The following is a 22,861-nucleotide window of genomic DNA, read 5'->3' as shown; positions in this document are numbered from 1 at the left end:
GTCAGCTGATTTCTGTACAAAAAAAGTAATAGTTCAAGACAAAACAGAAGGGAGTGTTAGAAGGGGAGCCAGAGGTAAAGATTATAGGATCTTTTTTTTTTTATTTTATTTTATATACCACGGGGTAAGTACAAGGTATATATTGAAATCTTTTGACACATTCAGATGGCAGACTATATTAGTTTTTGCCAGTTCTTCCTAAAATAAAATACATTCAACAGAATCTCAGACAAGTGCTCAGGATACACAAGTTTTTATGCTGAAATGGAGTTGGGTTTCAGCAGTACTTACTGTCAATACTAATTGCTTGCATTGCTTACAATGAACAGACGTTTTTGTGTTAGTAGAAATAGACCTATAAAACTCCTTGTACATACTTGGTAGTTTTTTCTATTTCCCCCTTACACAATCAGTTGGAGCAAAAAATCTTTTTGGAAAGATCAGTGGGGAGGGTCAGAAATTTGTGTATCCTCTGTGCACTACTGGAGCACGAAATTTACTGTTGTTTATCAAACCTATTATTTTTGCAGAATTTTTTCAGTTTCAGCTAAGAGAGGTTTGGGACAATTGTACCACTTTTAAGGGATCTTTTAAGCAGTTGCAAGTGTTGTCCTGTTGGCTGTCTAAGGTAGCTTCTCAGATCTATTAAAACTTGAATCCCAAAGCACTTGCTAGTTGAAAAACAAAAATTAAAGTTTATCAACAGCTCCTTTTTGTTTTTAAATATGTAGTTTGCATTACTGTGTATGTAGTTGTTACTTCCAAAAAATGTATCATGATAACTCTGTCATATCCATTTTTCTGTATCAAAACATTGCCTGTAACTTCAGGAAAAATAGAAGTTTCTGTTTTGGTGTTTTTCTTGGAGTCTTAATTCATTTTGAATGTGTAAACTCAACTTCTGGAGTAAAAACACGTTCAGCTGGCTAGTTAGTACTATGGAAGGCTTTGACTTGCCTTTTAGCAAAGCTTTAGGTACTTTCAAGCTCTTAATCAGAGAGTGAAACTGAATAGTTCATTGCTCTTTGGTCTTTATACTTTGCATGAGTGTATGCTCTGCTCCTCCTAAATGAGAAATAAAATAGCCTTGTCACATGAGGACTTCTACTGGCTTTTATAATTGAGTGTTTAAGGGAGTTGTCAGGCTTTTGATTCTTGTGCTGATCATCATTTTCAAGGGATGAATAATTTTTCGATGTTATTGTTGCCAGCTTATAAATTCTATTTCCAAGGTAGCTGCTATGGGTGTTAAAGCAGTAAGCATCCCTTCACTGTTTCTTACCAGTTGGATTTGGTATTAGCTGGCATTGTCTTCTGAAGTGTTATATGTTCCATTTATATTAATCATGTAAAATCCAATTACATAAGCTGAAGCTATAGTTGGTTCTTGGTATACCTGTATCTGTCATGTTCTGAATCAGATTAAAAGTTTCCTGTGTTCTTTGAACTTTCTTATTTATTCAAAGTTAGTAATAGATAGAGATAGTTGGTGTTTAGCTATTAATGAAGTTTTTTTGGCTATTAACTTGTTCAAGTGTCATGGGCTGAAATCTCACTGCTTCAATGAAAATATGGTTTATTTTCCTTTTCTTTTGAGAATTGTGGAAGATTAAGATTTAATACTTACATTTTTCAGCACAATTGCAATTTAGCCAATAATTAAGCAGGAATTCATGTTTTGGGTGCCTTTCTATTTAGAGGTTTGTAGGGACCATCTCACATCATTTTCATATGCAATGATATTTGAAATTTGATCTGTTTCTGTGATTTATACATGCATTTTATATGGCCTTTCAAAGAAATGGCGTATATTTCTGTACAACTAATTCTAGTAATTCTAATATTAAATGGCATTTCAGACTTCAAATAATGTTATCGTATAGGATGAAAGAAAAACAGACATGGCAGCAACTAGACTGCTAGTCTGTCAAAACTGTTCACACAAAGTAGATTTTAAAATACTATCAAACTTCAGTTTGACAGAGGCATCTGTAATACTGAATGTCTATCAGCCTAACTTCCTCTTTTGAGAACCTGAACATATTTTGTAGTGAGAACATAGTTTTAAACATAAGTCTTTCAGGAAGAGTATTGCTTTTGGAATGAAGGACTTTAATTTTAAATGTTTAAAGACTTGCAGGAGAGGAGTTGTTAGAGCTCTGGATCTGTGCTGTCACATATTAGCCATGTCGGGTACCTGGAGTGCCTTCTACCAAATCTGTACAGGCAGGGTCTTCCTGCCATCCCATCCCAAACTATAATGCTTGAAACACTTTAGACTTTCACTGTGTTCTGTACATACAGAAAAATCCCCATCCTGTGAACTTCACATTCTAATCCTTGTTTCACCACTGGCTTAAGTCTAGCAGTGCTTTCAGTCTCCCTGACCCTTAATTGCATTCCATGATTGTGATTTGCTATGCATACAACTTCTGCTCACAGGAAAAGCATTTTTGGACTAATATTATTTGATTAGGCCCAGCAATTCCTGCAGTTTCTACCTGAAACTGCCATCTGGATTTAAATGTGCTAAATTAGTTTGCACTTCTTTTTAAGGAGCTAAACAAAGAAATTAAAGATGCATTTATGAATGGCCAGATATAAATGACTTTCTTACAGCTTTATTTTAGCTTTTGGGATTATTTGTGTAAAAGCAGCAAATAAACAGCATGAAACCTTTTAGTCCATTTTCATATGCAGGTATTTTTCTTCTTGATAAAACTGGTGTGAATTAGTGAGAAAAAAGAGTAGTAGTGAAGCATATTTTAATTTATGTTGACATAAGCTACTTCTAGGAAAAATTCTTAAATATCAGTCGAGAAATGCTCACACATGCTCACTTACTTCCATGTCTTCTGCCAGTCACAAAAATTGAGACTGGGGGAATCTTCACCTATATTCTTATGTTTTCATCTCTTTCTGAAGGCTGAATGCTAACTCAAAGAGGTTATAATCTTTTGAAGCTCATTTGGGTGGCTCATGAATATGATTTGCTTTTTGTGATAATTTCAGCAGATCCAGACCTGTCACAGCAAATTCATAGGTTTTTGGAGGATTATCAAGTCCTATGGTAACTTTTCAAAAGTAGAGACAAACAACTATTTAACAAAATATATAAGCCTTTTGATAGATTTTTCCTTATTAATTAGCACAATCAGGCAGTCAAGTTAAAATGCGGTTTGTATGTTCTATTTAATTCATATTGTATTATTTAGAAATTGACTTCTTTACAGTTATATATGTACCAAGGAATACCTGCAAATATAAGAATTCTTAGATATTTTAATGTGACTCGCCCAAGTGATTCTATATGTTATAGTAATATAAAATGTGTCTAGTAGAAAGTATGCACCAGTAAGTGACAACAGTATAAATCATCTATTCCTTGAGTTTCAGAAGACAGCACTTTTTATAATAATTTCTTGTGTGACTGTCATGTATGTGAGTATGTGTATATCTACCTTAAGCTAAGCATAGAATAAATACACTTTATTTGAATAAAATGTTGCTAGAGTTTTTACAGAAGCTGTGTTGAAGACATTGGGGTTTAATTTAAATTTTGATAGAGAAGTCCAAGGTAACTTGAAGCGTATTCTTAATGATGACTGAAGAGTGATCCAATAATTATGAAAGATTAATATAGAGTAGTCTGCTGGAAGATAAACTGACTCCTCCACTCTTTGGCAGGTGGATGACATCTTAGGAGAAGGCAGTGACGAAAGTGATACTGAAAAAAAAAAGACAGAAGAGGAAGGTGAAAAACCTCAGACTTGTGCAACAGAGACTCTAGGGAGGAAGTCGGATCAGAGACCTGGATCATCATCGTCGTCATCAAGTGAAAGAAGCTTAACAGGCAGTGTACCCAGGTATTATTTTTTCAAATGTAAGAAGTGTTAATGATGTTTCATTGTGTTTGTGCTATTCAGCATGCTTTCTTACAATCTGGTGTTTGCCATCTGATGTTAAACTATATATAGGCAACTTTTTCTTTTAAGTCTGTGAAGTCATGCTTATCTGCAGTGTTTTGGGATTTATTTAAGGAAGTGGTCTTAGTAAATGTCTTATTGAGAACCTGTTCAGAAAGAACTGAGAGCAATTGAACTGCACTTTTTTTAAGGTTGTCTCAGTCCTGTGTCAGATACAGAACCATGTTCTCTGCATGTTACTTTAAGTTTCTCTGCATGTTCTCTGTTACTTTAAGTAAAATAAAGCATGGTCTGTAAAGTTAAGCTTTTTTTGTCCTAACTTTTTCAGATAGTTGTATGTTGGTCATTCATAACAATGAAATTGTTGGGATGCTTTTCTACTTAAAATTTAAACTTGCTAGTCTCTTCTTCAAAATTGATTTTACTGTCCCAGCATTGACTGTTGGATAATGACTATCAGCCAAGTTGCTAGTATACTAGAACTTAATAAACTAAGTCCTCATGTTAAATATATTGCACCATGTTAATAGTTTTTAAGCTTAACAATTTAGAGTAAGCAATATAAGATTTTAATTTAGAATTGCAGGGGTCATCAGCCTGTACTATAGGGTGCTGAAAGTGCAAACATGATTCAGATGTGTGTTATAGTTCCTTTCTTCTCTCTAACCAAACTCAATTCCCAACCATAAGACTTTAGGCTGTAACACTTTTTCCTTAATGAGGGTAATATAAGTAGTAGGTCTTAAGCAACTGACTAAGATTATTTTAATTTTTCTGAGCTTTGTTCTAGCACACAAAGAAGGTATGAGAGAAACTGCAAAAACTGACATGGAATGTAATATATAAATGTTTATGAAGAGATTTTGATTGGGGTAGTAATGTTGCTGTGTGTTGGGTTTACTGTAGAAAGAGCTACAGGGAAGCTTGTGCGGCCTTTTAGTTTATCATGGGCATTTCTAATCATTGACCTTCTTCAATAAAAAGTCTCCAAGTTATGAGAATTTGATTTGTGTCAAGTGGATAGAAGAAAAATTTTCTCCCAAATTAAATTTGGAAGAAGAAAGGCAAGCAGATGATGAATGTTTTAGAGCACATCTTGAAGCAGCAAGGCATGGTGGCATGTCACTGTTAAGTTATCCTAATATTGTGATGTTTCGTTGTATGGAAGACATACCAGTTTCTGGAAACCAAAAGGAAGAAAGAGTCACATTAAGGAATATTGCTAAATAACTGTTCCCAAAGTATGTTGTAAAAAGATAGAGGAGGTGCATTTGTAATTAAATTTTATCCTGTATAGAGGAAGGTTTTTAAGTCAGCTTGGCAATACTTCTTCAGTTAGAAACTGTATAGACATAGTCAGTTTGCTAAATTGTATTCAGGATTGAGCTTGGTAGGCATGTTAGAAAACATACTCAAAAACTGCTGGTTCAGATGCTGACCCAGTGTCTACTAGGCAGGAAATTCTGCTTGATAAGAAAGGAGCCCATCAATCCAATTACATTTTAAGTTTGAAGCTTTAAATTGACGTTTTCGTGTTCAGTAAGTGTTGTATGTGCTAAAGAAATAGTGTATGAAAGGGGAAATATAAGAACAGACTCTGAAAAACAGAAGATGAACAACAAACAGTCCACATATGATCCAGTTCTCCTATGATCTGTCTCAGCTCATTCCTATTAGAGATGAGGCCTACAGAGACTATAGGTTTCTGCAGCTCCTCTACACATTTTCAGTAGTTACTGATACTGAAACCATAGCATTTACAAAAAAATCTAGCTCTTATATTTAATGTTAGTCTTCAGTCTTGAAACTTGCAGAATACTGTGATCATTTCTTTGATTGGTGCCACTTCTGAAATTCTCAAGTATGGAGAAAATAATCTTTGAGAAAACTGATAGCTCCTACTGGAGAGGAAGTGCAGCCTTTCTCCTAGATCCATTGCTAATTCATAATCAATGAAAATTGAGCTCAGTGCCTCAGAAATCCCACAACTATCTTTTCTGTGCCCATTTACTAGAGTTTTAAAAGGAACTGTGGTATTTTGATTTCTAAGTGTTTTCTTTCAAATATAATAGTACTTCCTTACAACATCCACTCTTCTAGAAGACAGAAATTATAGTTTTCCTTTCTTTCTTACTGACAGAAAAGACTGCTGCAAACTCTGGTGCAAAATTTTGTTGGTGATATCTTTTATCCCAATTGAATGAGTATATTCATTGTCACTGTAAATTTATTCACAGTCTTGAGACACTCTACTTTGAGATTCTCGAGACCTAAGTTTGTTTACAGCTCAGTGCTTCCCAAGCTGTCAGACTCAGATTTGTTACAGTCTGGGATATTTTTCAGAAACAATTTCAGTGACAAACCATTCAAAACATATTAAGGAACTATCTGGTATGTGGTCAAAGTTTTCTTGAAAGTACCCTTAATAGCCAGCAGCACATTTCTAATATGGCTGGCAAAATAATTGTAGAAATCCAACCATTTTTCCAAAGAATGATGGTTCCTCTGTTTCCTTACCTAGGCAATTCATTGCATTGTTTCACTAGTAAAGTTGTAATGTTATTACACTGAACAGTCTTCCAAAATTCCTTTCTAGATGATGTGAATATGCTGTTGATTTGATTTTTACAGTATAGAAAAGCTGAAGGAATAAATTTAGAAATACTGGTGATTTAAAGTCATAATTTCCTGCCTTCTGGATCATTTGTTGCATTAGCATAGCTCACATAATCATCAAGCAATCTATCTATTAAAGAGCTTCTGTGTAAGGTCACCCTAGAAAAAAATGTATATTGTGAAGTTAATTTTAAGAACTAAATATTTCATTATCTCCTTTTCCTTAGAATAGATTTTATTTAATGGGACATTGAGTGATGTCTAACTGCAAAAGGAACAGGGATCAAACTTTCTGTATGTGGTCAGTGCTTGGATGTTCAAGAGAACATTTAACCTTGAGTCCACAGTGAACAAATCCTAAAGTAAACAATTGCTTGCGTTTGCAGGTCATTGGAAAACGTTGTTTGTCTGAAGAAAATTCAAATTCATTTTGCTCTTATTGGTAGAGCTTCTCCCACGTAATTGTTTCAAACTTGTAATCAGAATTTTGTGGTGTATGGTTATTCTAAACTACTTACATTTCTGGACTCATTAGAGTTTTGCCATGTGTAATAGTTAGGTCCTTTTGAAAATCTCTTGTTCAGACTCCCTCAGTAAGAACCAGAGTTCATTACTGGAATTGGCCAGAACTAGTGGATCAGTCCATTTTTGAAACTGCACTGTGGTTTTGGCTGTGGGCTTGCTGTGTCAGTGGCCATGGATTACAGAGGAACATGTCTCATTTTAAAGACTGTTCCCTCAAAGCTTATTCAAAAAACCCCTAAACTCTGCAAATTAGAGATCCTTGACAGGCAACCACCTCCTCTCCCAGCTATGGGAAAGACTGATTTGCTTTAAGAATTTGCATTGATGGGTGGTATTTGTCAGTTGGAAGGTGCTTCCCTGGAAATGCATCTCTTAAGGTGAAGCAAGTTAGGGAAATTCAACATAGATGATGTGATGGCTCCAATTTTATAGATTATTACAGTTAGAAAGTTTCAATTTTTGAGTCTATTTCACAGAAAACAGACAGAATTTGTCTCCCATTATTAATTTCCTGTAAATTCAATCTAATTCAGCATTCTAAATTAAACATCTGGAAGAAGAAAGCATCCTTTAGGTAATAAGACAACATGATAAATACTTTTTTACATAACTACATTCTGACTGATTTTGCAAGGTTTTTACAAGTATTTTTTTCTTGGGTTTAGAACTTAACTTACGGGGTAATACAACACCTGGATTGGCCATCATGTTTCAAGTCTGTACAGTACTCTTGTGACAAGTTTAAATCGCTGTTCAGGTGGATGTTTTGAGGTGTTAAGAGCTGAAACTTTCACCAGCTTCATTTTTCCCAAAACTATTGATTGCATTCAACCTTCAAAGTAGAAATTGTTCTTGATTCCTTTTGGTATATTTTTTTCCTTGGCATAACAATTGTCCACATAGTTACTGCAAACCGAGTTCTCATATATTTCTAACAGTTTGGAAGTAAACAGACTCTTTGATGTAGCCCACATAAGCAATTAAAAAATTACTGCAGTTTCAGTGAGATTTTTTTTCCCAGAAGCAGTGGTGAAAAACTCCAGACTGAAATCCAGGATCAGCTTCTAAAGAAGTGCTTCTGTTGGCAGCACATCTCGCTATTTTCACATGAGCCAGTTGTTCTACAAAATTTTAATGGCATTCCTGTTTGGAAGGAATTTTGATAAAGACTCTAAAATGGAAGAGGATTCTGGGCATGCAAAGCATAATTTGCTTCTGTACTTATATATTAAAAATAAGTTTTCATATAGGAATGTTTTTATTTGAAAGATCACTTGTTGCCCAAAATTTCCACATGAGAAAATCAATACTGAGGTAATAACAGCTGTAACAGCTTTTTGAAGCTATTTTAATTAATTTTTTTTTTTTTTTTTTGTCCAGAGGTAGAGTTCTTTTTTTTTTTTTTTTTTTTTTCAAGTGTGTATAGTCCCAAGTACTCTACCCTCTGCTACATTGAATCAACTTGCTTTTAGTTTGCCAGGTGGAAAAATGTAGGTTCAGGTTCTAGAGGATTGAATGAATGGAAACAAATGCTAGATCTCAGTTGATAGTTTATGTATCAAGGGTGTGCCTTTCTCAGCCCTAATGTCTTGAAAACCAGGAGTCCTTCAGCTGTAATCTTTATCTGATAGGGTTAAGCTCTGATTAGTGACTACCTTCAAAGCTTCATTAGAGTTGCTTTAGGCAACTGAGGTGCTTCCCATCCCCTTTTAACCACATTCTGTAGGTTATTAAGACATTGTTTTTTTGACAGTTGTACTTTTGTTTTCCGTGTTCTGTTTAGGTTGATTCTCAGCTTTTTTTGTCTTTGTCTCACATACTTGTGGTAAAATTAACCTTTCCTAATTTGTATTTCCTAACCAGTCATTCTACCCCCTACTCTCCTCAGAGAAAAATGGAGAGGTAGGTAGGTTGTTTTGCCAACTTGAACTTTCTGCATCTGTTAAGTTAAATCCTACCCCTTGGTCCTTGTCTTTGTTACAAAGTACAAAAGATGGTTTTGGAGTAAACTGCTTCAAGGATATTTGTGCTTGAAAAGTGTAGTTACAGGCCATGTTTTGTTTGATTTGAGTAGCTTTTTTTCACAAAAAGTAGATTTGTTTGATGTGAAATAGTGTCCAAGCTCTTAAGTGATTCCTTCCCTGTAGCAATCTTTTTCATAAACCTTCAGTAAAGTATTGGGGAGTTATTCTGAATGTCTGTTTACTCATTGATCTGTGGAGCTTTGGCTGAAACCAGAAAATTAAGGGATTTTTAAATCAGAAAAGTTCAGTATCAGAGTGTAATTGCAGATATCTAAAGAAGTCACTGACAAACTCAACTGTTCCAATATCATATTGGATACATCTTGTAATTACCAGTGGAAAATTTAAAAATGCAGTAGGAAGAATTGGGAACTGGAAATGTTACTATTCAAACTACATGCCAACATGTTTTTGTTTATCACCCATATTATCTTTAGATCCCTTTTTTATTAAAGATGCCAATCATATCACTTGGCTGTAAACACACTTCTGAAAATCGTCGCTCTTATACTTTGGCCTCACAAATATTATATAATATATAATATAATTATATTTTCCTTTGCAAGTGAAGTAACATAGATAGATAGGATAGTCTTTCTTTTGAAGGAGTATTTGAAGACTTTTACAAAAGAGAACACAAGCATTCTGATAGCTATGATAGTGCAAGTCCTGTAACATTGCCACTAGAAGACAAAGATTTTTCTTCTCACTAATGAGGTTAAGCATCATTAGGTTTACTTATAAAATTCTGAGTTACTCTGTAGTTAATTTAAAACTATTGCAGAGTATAGTTTTTAAGCTCTCTGATAAGAGAAACTGCTTGCTTTTTTTTTCTTCTTGTTAGAGTGGGCTGGGGGATCCAGCATGACTTCAGCATGAGAAAGCTGTCAGCTGCAGGCAGTGCTTGTCTGTGTGATTTCTCAGAGCAAAGGGCAGGGCAAAGAGTTGGGTTTTTTCCACCATGTTGAAATAATTTTTTAAGAGGGAAACTACTTTTTATGTCTGCAGCAACCAGAAGAACTGTGAGGCCTGTTTGTTACTTGTGGCTCAAAAAGCAAGTCACTGTGCTGGCCACTTGCTGCTCTTCATTGTATCCTTATATGAGAAGTTAACAGCCATCTTCTATTCAAGAGCAGAATTGTTGTGGACAAGTCACTTAGTCAAGTGAGGGGAAAAGAGTGCTTGCTGTGGAGAGGGAATGCAGAATTCTACTTTCTTTTTGAGCTTAAAATGCCAGTGTTTTTCCACTGGGGAGATACCTACCTTCTAAAACAGCTATGAAACAGTTTATTTGGCTCTTAACATTTGCTCTCCAGTGAGGTTTGCCAGGCCCATTGAACAGGGTTAATAGTATGAAGGATCCCTAACTCCTTAGGTACCTTCCAGCTGGTCAGACATTATTCAGCCTTCAGCTATTTATAGAGTATTGTTCACTTCTGTTTAAAGTCTGCTTTCGTTCTGGAGGTTTTTTCTTCTGTGAGCAGAACAGAGTACAAGGAAGACACAGACTTGGTCAAAGTCACAAGGGATTCTCTCTTTAGGTCTACATTTCAGGTCATTTAAGGTTTTAAATATGTTCCATTCTGTTTCAAAGCTACTGCACTGATTGTCTTTCCTTAACATTTCAGTCTTTTTGAATTTAAGACTGAAGCATCCAACTCTTCTATACACAATATTTGAAATAATGGCATTTGCAAAATGACAGTAGTATTCTACTCATTTACTGTGTCTGACATGGATAATGTGTCTTTGTTGGATGCATTACAGGAGTTTGCTCAGATGCATGTTGTTGTATGCTTCTTAAATAGCTTTTCACAAAGGATTCAAAATTCCATTGCCATGCAAGGATTATACAAAATTTGCTCTGCTTGCTAGGAAGCCTTTACTAATGGAAAGGTCTCTGTAGGTTTTTCTACGCTAAAAATGTGATTTTAAAGTTTTTTCTCAATATTAAATTTACTTACATTCTGCTATAATGAATGCCCTGTAAAACCAGGGCTTGTGTTTTTTCCTCCTACTCCAAAGTTATGAGGTGTATGTATGGCATGTTAAGCCTGGAAGACTAAATCATATAGAAATAATTGGTTTGAAAAATGCTTGTATGAGAGTTATTTCATGGTTTTGTGTGCATTGGTGTCAGGAGAAGGTGAAGATGCAGAGGGATGTTCTACACCCTTGTAAATGCACAGTAGGGTAGAAAAAGATGCTGGAAGTTACTGGCAGGTAGGTGTGCTCTAAGGAATATAAATGTGTGGTGCTATTTTCAATACACTATTTTATTTGATAGCAAAGAGGACAAAAATGTCTGACATGCTTAACTAAATTGATAGTTTAGGGGAATATTACATTTCTGTTTAAAAACAAAGAAAAATAATTAATTTCTTTAAATAAAAGGGTATCTGGGAAATCTGCCACAAGAGGGAACACTGTTAGTAAGGGAGGTTGGGACTACTTTTTAGAAAAATTGAATGGAATTCTCAAATACAAGTAAAAAAACTCTCAGAGTTAGTGAAAAATATTTTTCTTCTTCATTTGATATTCTGTGCTATCTGATAGAGTGGACTGTTCCCATGGGAGTTTTTTGAGATAAAATCTATATGAATTTGTTACATTTTTTATAAGAAATTATTTTTTTATTAATATCTTAAACTTCCACATCTGGTCTGTGTGTCCTTCACTTTTAGATTTTGTGTTTAGTTTTCCTCTGTGGTAGGGAAGCTTTTTATTTTATTCTTCATTTAAATGAATTAAGCTTTATGATCTCATATAGAAAAATTCATGTGGACAAATCTAAAAACTTATAAATCATCAAGTATAGTTTGAACAACTCTAGCTGTTCAGAAAACAATTAGCAAAAGCATAAAATAAACGAATATGTTATTTATTTCAGATTTCCTCAGAGGTTAATCAGAGAGGAAACTATAGGACATTTAGTGGCAAATGTTTGAAAGCAGTTGTGAGAAATGAAGGCGTTTCTATGTACAAAGTAAGTAGCACTGAGCTGAGAAGCAAATGGTAGCAGTGAAGGGTGCCTTTGGTCCTTGGAGGTTGTATCTCCTGCAGTGCTTTTAGCCTAGGTGATGAGTGTGTCTTTGAAGCAATGTTTTGGTGTGGCTCCCAAAGGGATCTCAGGGTTCTTCATTGCCTTTAGGTCAGTGTAAGCTGGGGTTTCACTCCAAGAGCTTGCTGTGAGCCAACCACTAATGCACCTTCAATCCAGTGAATGAGCTGAGAGGTTGTCCAGAGTAAAACCCTATTTGTGCCTTAATCAGCTGCAAGGCTCGCGTACACAAATGCCAGATGTATTGTCTGGATGCATACAGTTGTTAATAGGACAGTAGTTAAAAAGTTACTGGAATAACTCTTGTTTAAACTTCTATACATTTACAGAGTTGGATTTCTTTTTTTATCTCTTGATATTCATATATCTAGAGTGTAAACACAATTTTGTAGTTATTTCTTGATCATTTAAATGTTGGGACATTGCAATACACTATGTTAAAATTTCAAGTGGTTAAATTACTTAAATTATAAGCGTGACACTGATAAATGGTAAAAACAGCTGTATAAGCAAATGAATGCATGGCTCAGTTTCTTTATGAAAGCACTTAAGTAAATGAGTCATTCATATCTTCAAGCTTGTTAAGTATTTTAATGGCCTGAAGTTTCAAGCTGTTACTGAAAATATACCTACTACAACTTCAGTTAAGTTGCAGACTAAATTACAGTTGTGTTTCCAGCAGCTGATTAGTCTTGTTGGTAAACAAAGTGCATCCAGTTGTCAAAAAGACTAAGAAAAATACTTGAGAAAAGGAATCTGAATATTCAGTATGTAGGGGAAAGTTTGCCTCCTGTTTTTTTCAGAGAAGTCTTCTCTGCAATTTTACAGTTAGCTTTACTCCTATAATGTTGTTCTGTAACACTCTACTGTCATCCAGTTACACTGAAAATTTACAATTTATATTGGAAAGTCTTCTTGGCTATGTATGCAAATTGCATTTGCAACCTGCAAGACTTAGAAGTGACAAGTCCTTTCTTCTGCTTAGGACGCTTACCTAGGAAAGCAAGCAGTCCAACAGCTTGATTATCTGTAATGTGTAAAAACATTTCTTACATACTCAAAGAAAAGACTAATAGGCCCTTGGCATCTTCAGCTTTAGATACGTGAACTGATGCTGCATTGAGAAAATAAGAAACTTGTATGTGATTCATGTGTTGACTCTGTTCTCAGTAGAGTTTTAGTCATGAACTACCATAATCTCAGTGTTTTCAATGGTCATGTGGTTTGTTCTTGCTTGAAATTGTGTTTTATCCACTTGCAGAGATGTAGGCACAAAATACATTCAGATTAACTGAAGGAAGTTGTAGAAAGCAAGCCTCTGGGATTCTACAACTTTCTAGGGTTTTTCCAGAAACCTTGACTATCCCCTGAGAAGTTTTTCCTTTTGCAGAATTTTGCAAGGAACCCTCTTCACAAATTCATGAGACTGATGACATTCTGGAAACTCTTCCAGCCACAGAAATCTGTTCTTATTTTCTGGTTTTCCCACTGTTTTCTGGTGTCATCAGTTGTCCAGGGGGAAGGAATTCAAATTTTCAATAGCTTTGCAGAGATAGATCACTTAATATCTTGTCTTTATTATGTATAGACTGGGTTTATTCGGCTATAGCCCATTTTTCTCTGAGAGCTAACGCATCAGTATGTAAAACACCTGGAAAGCAATGGATTAGGTTAGAGGCAACATAGAACAAAAATGATGGGAAAAGTAGATGTCATTATAGCATGTCTGCTCATCTCTGTGTTATAGTGGTATGGTGGTGGAGGCACTATAACTTTCTCAAAGGAGTTTCTGTCACAGCACTGCACAGTGCTGATCCCAAGCAACAGAGAAGCAAGGGAGAACAGCTGCTCTGCAGTGCTGTGACAAAGGCTTGAGGCCATACTGTGTGCTGAAGGAGTGGAAATATCTCAGCAATGTAACTAAGAGCTGCATACGTACTAATGGACACTGAAATGCTGGAGTTGAGCTTATATAAATTCAGGTCCAGCATCTCCAAGCACCACAGCTTCCAGACCAGCAGCTTCTTTTGAGCTTGCAAACCCTCCAAAACTAAGGATGGGATTCTTCCAGTGTGCTATCTCTAAAGGGCTTATTTTGAGTGTGTTTTCCATTATTTCCACTGCCTTTGCATCTATCTGGGATCATTATGTGGAGTTGCAGTACATAAATCTGGGCCTTGCAGTGCCCTGGCTTCTGTCAGTGGGTGTAAATTTTGCTTGCAGTCTCCTGCAATGTGCTCATGTTGCACTTGATAATTCTCCAATAACGTGAGTTTTCTGTTGTCAAGAGTAACCCAGCTTATCCTGTGATACTGACCTGATCTTTGTATATCTTGCTGGGAAGAAAGGGAGGGAAATGATCCTCTGCACAAAGTCTTGTTGCCCCTGTTTTGTTCAGGTGTGAAAATTAAGGAACATTTTTTGTAAGAATAGTTTTCTGTAAAAATACTTGATACAAAGCTAGCTATTAAAAGCTGTTCTAACTAAAAATAGCTTTCTCTAGATACTATTGACACATCGCATCAAAGTATGGGAGAAAGAAGGAGAAATACCATGTTCTTCTCAGTAGGAAGGCTCATCTTCCAAAAGAGCTTAACAAAAGTGACATAAACTTTTACAAGCCTTAAAAGTTTTCATTCACGGTACCAATTAAAACACCTTTGATAGTTGCTGTCACCTCCTGTGGAGTTTTAGCACTGCTAAATCTTTTTACAGTAAAAAATAACCCCTCAAGCTGTTCCTATTGCCTGTGTTTGTGAAGTTCTCCTTTCAGCTCTTCATGGATTTAACCTCCTTCACTGTTCATAAAGGAAAATATATGGGCTTTAAAGTGATGCTTTATAGCAACCCTTTCAAGGATAATGGGATGACTGCATTTTCTTTTTGGTATGTCTTTGAGTGGCTCCCAGACTGGAGGAGGAGAAGTTTCTGAATCACACTATTTGAATGTCTTAAGAGTTTAGGTACAGGAGTGTCTGTTGTAGATATTCTGTCAGTTACTCCTCCTGGTAGTGTTTTACAGCTCTGTAATTGGTTAGGCTTCCCATTATCTGAAGCCACTCTTCTAAATGAATATGCCATAGTATCTTTCTATAAATAAAAATGTGAATTAATAATTCCCATGGGCTGGCTGAGGCTTTTATAGTCCCTTCAACATCATCTCTCTTCTCTCATCACTCTCTTCAACATCATCTCTCTTCTTTTTTTCCTTAGGCTTCAGAAAGTTGTCATCAGTTTCTATTACATAAGAGCTTTTAAATGATCTTAATATTTCTGAAACCCTATGTCAATTTTAAAAGGAGACTGTCAAGTCTATTACACCCTTCAGATGGCTTCCTTTTAGAAATCAAAATTCTTACTGCATATGTGTATGTTTATGTATGTCTCAACTGTTGTTCCTATCTGAGGATCATAAAATATGATAAGACAGATACTGAAACTCATCATTTCTTGGGCAGCAGAGACAAAAAGGTGTGTTCTACTAGCAAAAAAATACAATTTGTAATCTCTAGAAGAAGAAAATTTAAGTGATTGCTGTCTTATATATGTGTTGAAGATAAAGCATTTTAAAAGCAATAGTATCATACTGTAAGTTACATACATTAATCTAAAGAGATCAGCTTTTAATTATATAAATAGTCATAGCTTCTTTTTATCTTAGACAGTTACTTATAAAAAATGAAAAGATGATGGAAATGGGCAACTCTCCCCAAGACTTAGGCACCAGTTCTGAGAGATAAGCCTGTGTGCAATGGAAAGATCTCTGCAGTTTTGGGCAGTTTTGCCCTAGAGACTCATCAGTGAATCTTGTAGGAAAATAACTATGTATTCTTACTAAAATATATTTCATTTGCTTATCTGGAATGTAGTGTTATATATTTTTGTGTGCCTATCTAATGCTCTAGAAAAATATTATGAATATTATCAAAATTGGGAGATTTAAGAAAGGTCTGCTGTGTGACTAAGCAAGCTTTGTGCTTGCAGCTCCATTTGGGAATCATGCACTGCTTTAGTTTTCTTTATTCTCATTCTTGATTGTGACATTTATAAGATTAAACAACAATGTTGACAGCCTGTAGCCTTAGGTTTCTTTAGAAATTTTATGATTCTGTGAGGGAAATTAAAACTATAAGAAATTGCTTCAGGAAAAAATCACAGAAGTACATTTTTCACTTCATTGCTGCTTCTGACACGTTCAGAAATACTTTGAGTTACTATGAAGGTCTAATATAATATCTGTTAAAGAGGAACAGGCATTTAGGAAAGCCTCAGATCATTAACTGATAAGGAAAAAAAAAATCACAGGAGAGAACTGAGAGTGTGAACTTTCACACATCTAGACTATTAACTGCAGCTAAAATTAACCAAAGTGCTGGTTCACATTTCGATCATGAGACTTCAGTCTTGGTCTTGTATTTCTCTATGTTTCCTACAAGGAGCAAATGCACAGCTTGTGCATATTTGCTCGAAGTGTCAAGCTGCTAAGTTTCCGTCACAGGGTTTTTTTTTTTTTATCTTTTTTAAAATGGAGATTCTTATTCTTCTAAAAGCTTTTAGAAAGTGCACTGCACAGTCTAAAAGTTCTCAGGTCCAACCAAGCCAATCTTAGCACAGAATGAATGTGCACTGTGAGAGCCTGGGTTGATCACAAGGTGTCTCTTTAAAGTATAGCTGGGTCTTTCCCGCAATCCTAAAATGACCAGAGTTGTCGGTATGCCTATTATGCCTATGTCAGCTGTCCTAAGGGAGCTCTGCTCACATCTGCAGCAGCAGAATGGAGTACATCCAGTGTGCTGCTGACTTGTTGCCTGGTCATTGGTGCTGATCTTGTCCTCGTAAACAGCAATATTATCACAAATACCTGGTTTCTTTTCGTAAGTCTTACAAAGCAAGTGCTATAGCTGAAGTTTAGTCATACTGAATGACTTTCGCTGATTTCTCCTAGGATGAGTCTTTTTTGGAAAGAATATCTGAGCTACTTTTCTTGGACAGTGTTCCTAAATAACTTGAATAAATTGTTTCTCAGTAACATTTATATCCACAGAATATAGGGTTTTTTTCACATCAAGCCTATCAAATATAAACAGCAGCTGAATTTTTAATCCTCTTTTCTTGTTATAAGAGATCTTTTCCAAAGCTTTTGTCTGTGGATATGATGTTGCTTCTTTTGGCAAGTTTCTTCAGCATTTGTGGTGGTATGAGTGAGGTGTTCACCACTTAAACTGTCACCTAAATCTATAAAGCTTTATGTTAAGAATAATGTAAGTTGTTACAATAGTTCTAAAAAGATTTTTTTTTTCATTGTTCACCAAAAAGCTGAACAGTGGTGCTTTGAACTTGTGCAAGATACTTTAACATAATTCTGTGGTATCTGCATGTTTGCCTCCACAATATGTAAATTGCCAAAAAACATCCACACTGCACAAGACTACTTTTCTCACAAAGTGGTGGGTTATAATCCTTGTGCTTGTGTTAGACCACATTAGATGGGAAGCTTGAAAATGCTTTGAAATACAGGTTAGAGTGAACATCTGCCTTTAGCTTCTTTTACTGTATAACTGTGAAAATACCCAGAAGTTGTTCAGGTGCAACAATATAATATTATTCAGTGTCTGTGTGTGCAGTTATTACTTGGCTTACACTGATTCTATGATTATACCTGTTAGTTAATATAGCAATTATGCAACTGATACCAGGAAAATAAGTGTCTTTGGAAAAGTGAAAAATAACATAAAGTTCTCTTATACTGCTTTCAGTATTAGATTTGAAAGCTATTTGTATTAGTATGTTTTTGATCAAATTTTCTATAGACTAAGTTATCAATACCATTTTTTGGTCATGAGTTCAATGCTATGTAGTTTCAATGCTATGTAGATTAACTGTGCAAGTCTACATGACGTTAAGTTCTAACAGTTCTGGTACTGGTACTTCAGGGGAAGGATACACAAGCAATTAAGTCGCTATGTTCGTAGTATGTTACAAGACATAGGAAAGTGCTGTTAAAATATATCCTTATTTTTCTCAATTCACTTCAGGATTAAATAGGTTTCACTTGTGTTTTTCAATAGACGGTGCTGATATCTGTAAAATGAACTGGGAAATTTAAATAGCCATTTTTTCTAGGGGCAAAAGTTTGGAATTATAGGTCATCAAGCAGGAGAGTATTTGCTCTGTTTTCCTTAAATGTGCTAATAAATGCTAAAGTATGTACAGGAATTGCTGTTATTCTTACATTTCTTTGTTCTAACTTTTGCTGTCTATAATGATTCAGTAACTCTGTCTATAACTTAAAAGTTCTGAGTGAATAATGAGATTGATTTCTCAGTAATATCTCAATGTATTTGAAGTAGAAGTTTTCTGCAGTCATTGCCTTTTATCACTGCAGAGCCATTAACTAATAGCTTCCATCCTGAGACAATGAAGTGACTAGCCTGAGGGGAAATAATTTTCTATAATATATCTGCAAGAAGCACCAGTCTACAAGAGCTGCATTTTTGTACAAGCAGACTTCAGAAATCATTTGTTACAATCATTTTGGGAAGAGTGAGAGCTAAAAAATTATGAGAGGCATCCACATAATCAGAGAGAAAGAACAGAGAAAAGAGACATGCTTTCTAGCAGAGGATTCGTGCTTAACTGTGAGGCCAGCTGAAGAAGAAAATACAAAACAATGAAAAATGGCACTTCAGCTTGGAGAAGAGGCCAAATGTGGCAGGGATCACCCTGGCACCCTTCCAGGACCCTAAACCTAGACTTAAGCAGTGATCTTAAGCCTTGGTTTAGCTTAGCAGAGACTAGTGAGAAGAAAATAGGTCAATATGATTGTCTTTTCATCTAGCTGTGTTTTTCTTGTGCTTGTGCAGTAGTGATGAGTTTGTCTCAGGATCAAGAATGAGTGTTGCTTTAATTAGTATATCACCGTTAAGAGATCTGTAAAATCCACATTGCTGAAATCAAAGTTAAAAGAAAGTGCATGGATTAACTACCTGGGAGTCAGAATAACTCTGAGCAAGTCCTGGGAGCCTACAGCAGTTAGGTTGTGGTGAAGAAGGAAGAGAACTTATGTTGATGAGATTCCAGTCTAACCCTAACCCGGGGTACTAGGAGCTGTCTGACCCCGTACGAGAAGCTTCCAGACAAGGAGAACTCTTGCTAATGTAATGCTTCCCCTTGAGCTTCTAGGTTGTGGGGAGTGAACAGTTTTCAGAACAACACACAGAGGGCAGTTACCTGATACTGGTTCCTCTAGCCCAGCTGGGAGAGATGCTGTTGTGTGAAATATTTCATTTAGGTATTCCTAGATCCAAAATAATGCCAGAAGTACAATTTATACTTGAATAAATGAAGCCTGCAAGAAATCAGGATAGTGGGAAAATAATTTAGAAGTTACTGACTTGATCTGCTTAATGCTCTGTCACCTTGAAGAATGAGCAGCCCCATCTTGGTTCATGTGATTGCCAAGGTGAGAGGGAAAGAACTCGAGCCCTGAGTGAATTTAAAAACCTGAGCTGCTAGTTTTCACTCACAAAGGGAGGAGTAGGAAAACTATTTCATTCTGTCTTCAACTTCAGAGGACCTGTGACCCACAGAGGGAACAGTTCCTTTCTTTGACAAAATCAGAGTTCCAGTAAGAAGCTCTAGCATCAGATTGTTTTGGATGTATTTCTCTTCCTGCACAGGAGTAATTAACTACACCAGGTTCCAGTATCCTGCTTTCACTCACATAACAGTTCCCCCAGCACTACCAACCCCTTCCAGCAGTCTGTAGATATTAATGTTGTTCTGCATCTGTGGCTAATGGTGTGCGATAAGAAAGATGCAAAGCAAAAGTTCAGGGTGAGGCAAGCCCATAACATACTGCTTTGGTTTGTGTGTTGGTGCAAGAGCTGCACTGGGAACTGAAGAATAGCAGGGGGTTACCCCTCAGGTAATTTAGACAGCATTTTTTTCCTTTAGTCAAGCCAAATTCTTCACTGCAATTTATGAGCTCTTAAACGATTTATGATATGTGGCTATCTAAATATCTCTTGAGAATAAGAAAATCAAGAAGTACATTAAGATCTGTCAGTGAGGGTTTTTAATTCTTCACTGTGTTGAGACCTAGGACATTAGCAGGAAACTGTAAGGCAGCATTGTTCTGATCAAGAAAAACAGCTCTAGTTTCCCTAATGAATTCTAAAAATACTTTAAATTCCACATAATAACTAATGTGCATTAATTTTGATCACTGCAAGTCTTTAATGGCTGCTCAACAGCAGTGTGTTTCTTCAATTAAAATGCCAGCTTGAAGCATTTGCTAAAAATGTTGGTAGAAGAGAAGCAGTACTGCTTCTTAATGGAAGGGGAGGTAAATCTAGGAATCAAAATGGGTAGATATTCACATTTCCAAGTAGTTTATTAATCACTCCTAATTGTTCTTCCCAATGGAAGAAACTAAGTTAGATATTTTAGAAATCTTCAACTCGATTCAAAGATTGTTGTATCTGTATCAAGCCAGTTGTGGAGATCTGTGCCTGTGTTGTTGTCAGCCATGCATGTGAAAAGCAGAATAGGTGTGTTTTAATTCCCCACACCACAGTAGATGTCAAAGCAGCAAATGTGTCCTTTACTGTGTGACCTAAGCATATTGCCACTGCATTGCACAGAAGATGTCCCTGTTTGCTGAGGGAAACGTCTCCTGTTCAAAGCGTCCTTTTGTTGTTTCTCAGACTACCACTGGGGCTTGAATGTACCTTTAGCTATCCCAGTAAATATTTACTGGAAAACACAGTTGAATACATGACAGTATATGTTTTGCCAGTTGAAGTGAAATAACCCATCAGACAAACCACATCTCGTTAAATGTGTTCCTGCTAGGTATACAACCTGTACAGCTTGCAGATTAACAGAAAAAAGGTGTGTCTCAGCTGATGTTGACCATTGTCAGACCACTGAATGGTAATACCAGAAAGTTTTTAGTGTCCCAGGTGTTAGCAAGGGTGGATAAAGAGCATCTGAACAGTGGGGCCGGAACAGCCTGCAAGGTCTTGATATGTGGCTGGTCTTATCCTCTCTGCCAGGACTGCACTACCCCTCATCCCTGAGGGTCACCTGTGCAGGTTGAGAAGACAACAGGGATATCTGAGTGAGGTCAGCTGTGACATGTGTTCCAGCAGTCTAGGAGAGGGCCTATAAAGGGCCTTTATTCCTAAAATCAAACAGAGAAGTGTCTCATCCTCTGCCTGGCATTTCAGACCTTGTTCCTGTCTCTGCATTAGTCTGGCTATCTCATTCTCAGATAGCAATTAGAAGGAGAACAACTTTTTACAATCTCAGTTTTTGTTACATGTTTGAAGCTCTCTGTTTATCTAGTCATTTGGCACCCAGAGAAACAGCTTTTCACATTTCCCTCTTGTGCACATCCATATATCCAGGTAAGTTGATAATTGTATTTTATTAGAGCCGGTGGCCAGTACCACTACATGGATAAGACCAGGCTGTTGTGGTTTAACTCCAGACACAACCACACAGCCACTCACTCACTTCCCCCTGCCCTGTGTGGCAGAGAACCAGGAAAAAAGTAAATCTTTGGCTTGAAATAAGAACAGTTTAATAATTGAAACAAAATAAAATATTCTAACAGCATCACAGTAATTTAATGAGGAAGTAGGTTTAATTTCTCTAAAGGAAACAAGTGATGCACAGTACAACTGCTTACCACCTTGCTGCTTCTCCCTCAGCAGCAATCAGTCCCTTCTGTCCAATAACCCCCAGTTTATGTGCTGGACATGACATTCTGTGGTCCGGAATACCCCTTTGGCCAGTTTGGGTCAGCTGTCCTGGCCATGCTCCCTCCCAGGTCCTTGTGCAGCTCCTCACTGGCAGAGCACAGGAACCTGAAAAGCTCCTGGCTCAGGGTAAGCACTGCTGAGCAACAGCTGGCCCATCAGTGTGTTATCAATATCAGTCTCACACTGAATTCAAAACATCACACTAGTGGAAAGAAAATGAATTCTCCACGACACAGGCCCAGTAGCTGCCTTTTCCGGCGGACTGATAAAAGATAATGAGCTGGTTTTCCTTCAGATGCCTCTGCATTAGTGGTATGGACGAGACTACAGCTGAATAATACTTTGAATCTAGGTTTTGGACAGCACCATCATAAAAAAATTGTAGCTTTGCACCAGAAAGTACAGATACAGTATACATTGCCTTGGCTAATTCAGATTTATTCCAGAAATATCGACAGAAAAAAATCATAGATCAGACTGCATAGGGGACCAAGACAGTGAGCCAGAAGAGGTGCGATCTGCTGCACTGAGTAGTTTGTCACATCGTAGCTGGTGTGAAAACAACAGGTACGGGAAATTCTCAGCAGTCTGATTCCATTTGGCACATAGGCTGGGGGTTGGTACATGCCTTTGAATTGGTGATGCTCACTGACCCAGTATTGTAGAGATCAAAATTAATGAATGCCGACCCACTTTTTAGGGAGTTTGTTGAAATTGCTCAATAAAAGAAAAATGGCTAGCATTCTGTTTCAAATGTATTGCATGTATTTTTATGCTGCATATATCATTTATGCTAACCTTATAAAACTGATGTAAAAGTCAAGTTGTTCTGGCAGATACTCTTACACCCTTAATTCAGATTTTTCTTATTTGTAAACCACGGCTTGACACTACTTTGCTCTGTTTCTCATGGAAGCCTAGCAGTTTCTAGACCAAATG

At 36.4% G+C, this 22,861-nt stretch overlaps 1 protein-coding gene across 3 annotated transcripts in view; it reads left to right on the top strand.

Moving 5' to 3' along the window:
- CTDP1 (CTD phosphatase subunit 1) overlaps positions 1-22,861 on the top strand; it is a 95,746-nt gene that overhangs the window by 63,685 nt on the left and 9,200 nt on the right. For 2 of the 3 annotated variants that reach the window (XR_002467572.3, XR_004147804.2), the window contains one exon: positions 3,688-3,772. Coding sequence is in view for 1 of the 3 variants with exons in the window: in XM_021553400.2 (XP_021409075.1) it covers positions 3,688-3,866 (179 nt within the window). In the remaining 2 variants the exon portion in view is untranslated. Of the gene's footprint in view, positions 1-3,687; positions 3,867-22,861 lie in introns of those variants that run through there. The other variant, XM_021553400.2, reaches the window with a different exon arrangement.

The sequence above is a fragment of the Lonchura striata genome, chromosome 1 (genome assembly GCF_046129695.1).
Source record: "Lonchura striata isolate bLonStr1 chromosome 1, bLonStr1.mat, whole genome shotgun sequence".
Taxonomy (NCBI): Eukaryota; Metazoa; Chordata; class Aves; order Passeriformes; family Estrildidae; genus Lonchura; species Lonchura striata.
This window is presented reverse-complemented; position numbering and strand designations above follow the sequence as displayed.